The sequence below is a fragment of the Volvox carteri genome (genome assembly GCF_000143455.1).
Source record: "Volvox carteri f. nagariensis unplaced genomic scaffold VOLCAscaffold_29, whole genome shotgun sequence".
Classification (NCBI taxonomy): Eukaryota; Viridiplantae; Chlorophyta; class Chlorophyceae; order Chlamydomonadales; family Volvocaceae; genus Volvox; species Volvox carteri.
Genome location: NW_003307572.1, coordinates 123854 through 124549, shown reverse-complemented (window position 1 = coordinate 124549; position 696 = coordinate 123854). Strand labels below are relative to the sequence as shown.

The window sequence follows — 696 nt, the reverse complement described above, 5'->3', positions numbered from 1 at the left end:
CTCCCTCCTCTCCCTCCTCTCCCTCCTCTCCCTCCTCTCCCTCCTCTCCCTCCTCTCCCTCCTCTCCCTCCTCTCCCTCCTCCCCCTACGGCAGCTGTTGCCCGCCCTCATTATTCCCATCATCATGGTATAGTCCCCCCCCCCTTCACCCTCCACCCTTCCCCCCTCCACCCCCTTGTCAGGTGGTACAATCCCATGACGTGGCTACGTCGCCGCAACAGTTTGGAGGACCTGCTGGCGGCGGAGAACGACAACGGTGGCGGCGGCGGCGGCGGCGGGATCGGCGCAGGGTCGAGCGCGCAGGGCAGTGGTGGCGGTGGTGGCGGCAGTGGAGGAGGTGCGGGTGCCGGCGCTGCTCCCGGTCGCGGCGCTTGGCAGTTGACTCGATCCCTCACGTCATTGGCTCGGAACTTCATGGGAAATAGGGCACAGGTGTGCGCGTGTGCGCGTGTGTGTGTATAGTCTGGGGGGGATTGAGGGGTTGGGGGTTTGGAGGGGGTTGAGAAAAGTGGGAACAGGAGGAGGAGGGCCGTGATGGGGGTGGGCGTGATGTGACGTCTTTTGCTTGTCGATGTGGGGGGTGGGGAGGGGAAGAGGGAGTCCCCCAACCCCATGTATGTATGTATGTATGTATGACGTAACCCTCCCGTCTGTTGCGGCGGTGTTATTTCGTCCTTTCTTTTCTTAATCCCCCCC

At 63.2% G+C, this 696-nt stretch overlaps 1 protein-coding gene across 1 annotated transcript in view; it reads left to right on the top strand.

The window, feature by feature from the left end:
• Nucleotides 1–696, top strand: part of VOLCADRAFT_92959 (uncharacterized protein) — a gene marked incomplete at both ends in the record, with an annotated part of 12204 nt that overhangs the window by 5707 nt on the left and 5801 nt on the right. The window contains 2 exons of the mRNA XM_002952353.1: nucleotides 95–127; nucleotides 183–432. Coding sequence (XP_002952399.1) covers nucleotides 95–127; nucleotides 183–432 — 283 coding nt within the window. The remainder of the gene's footprint in view (nucleotides 1–94; nucleotides 128–182; nucleotides 433–696) is intronic.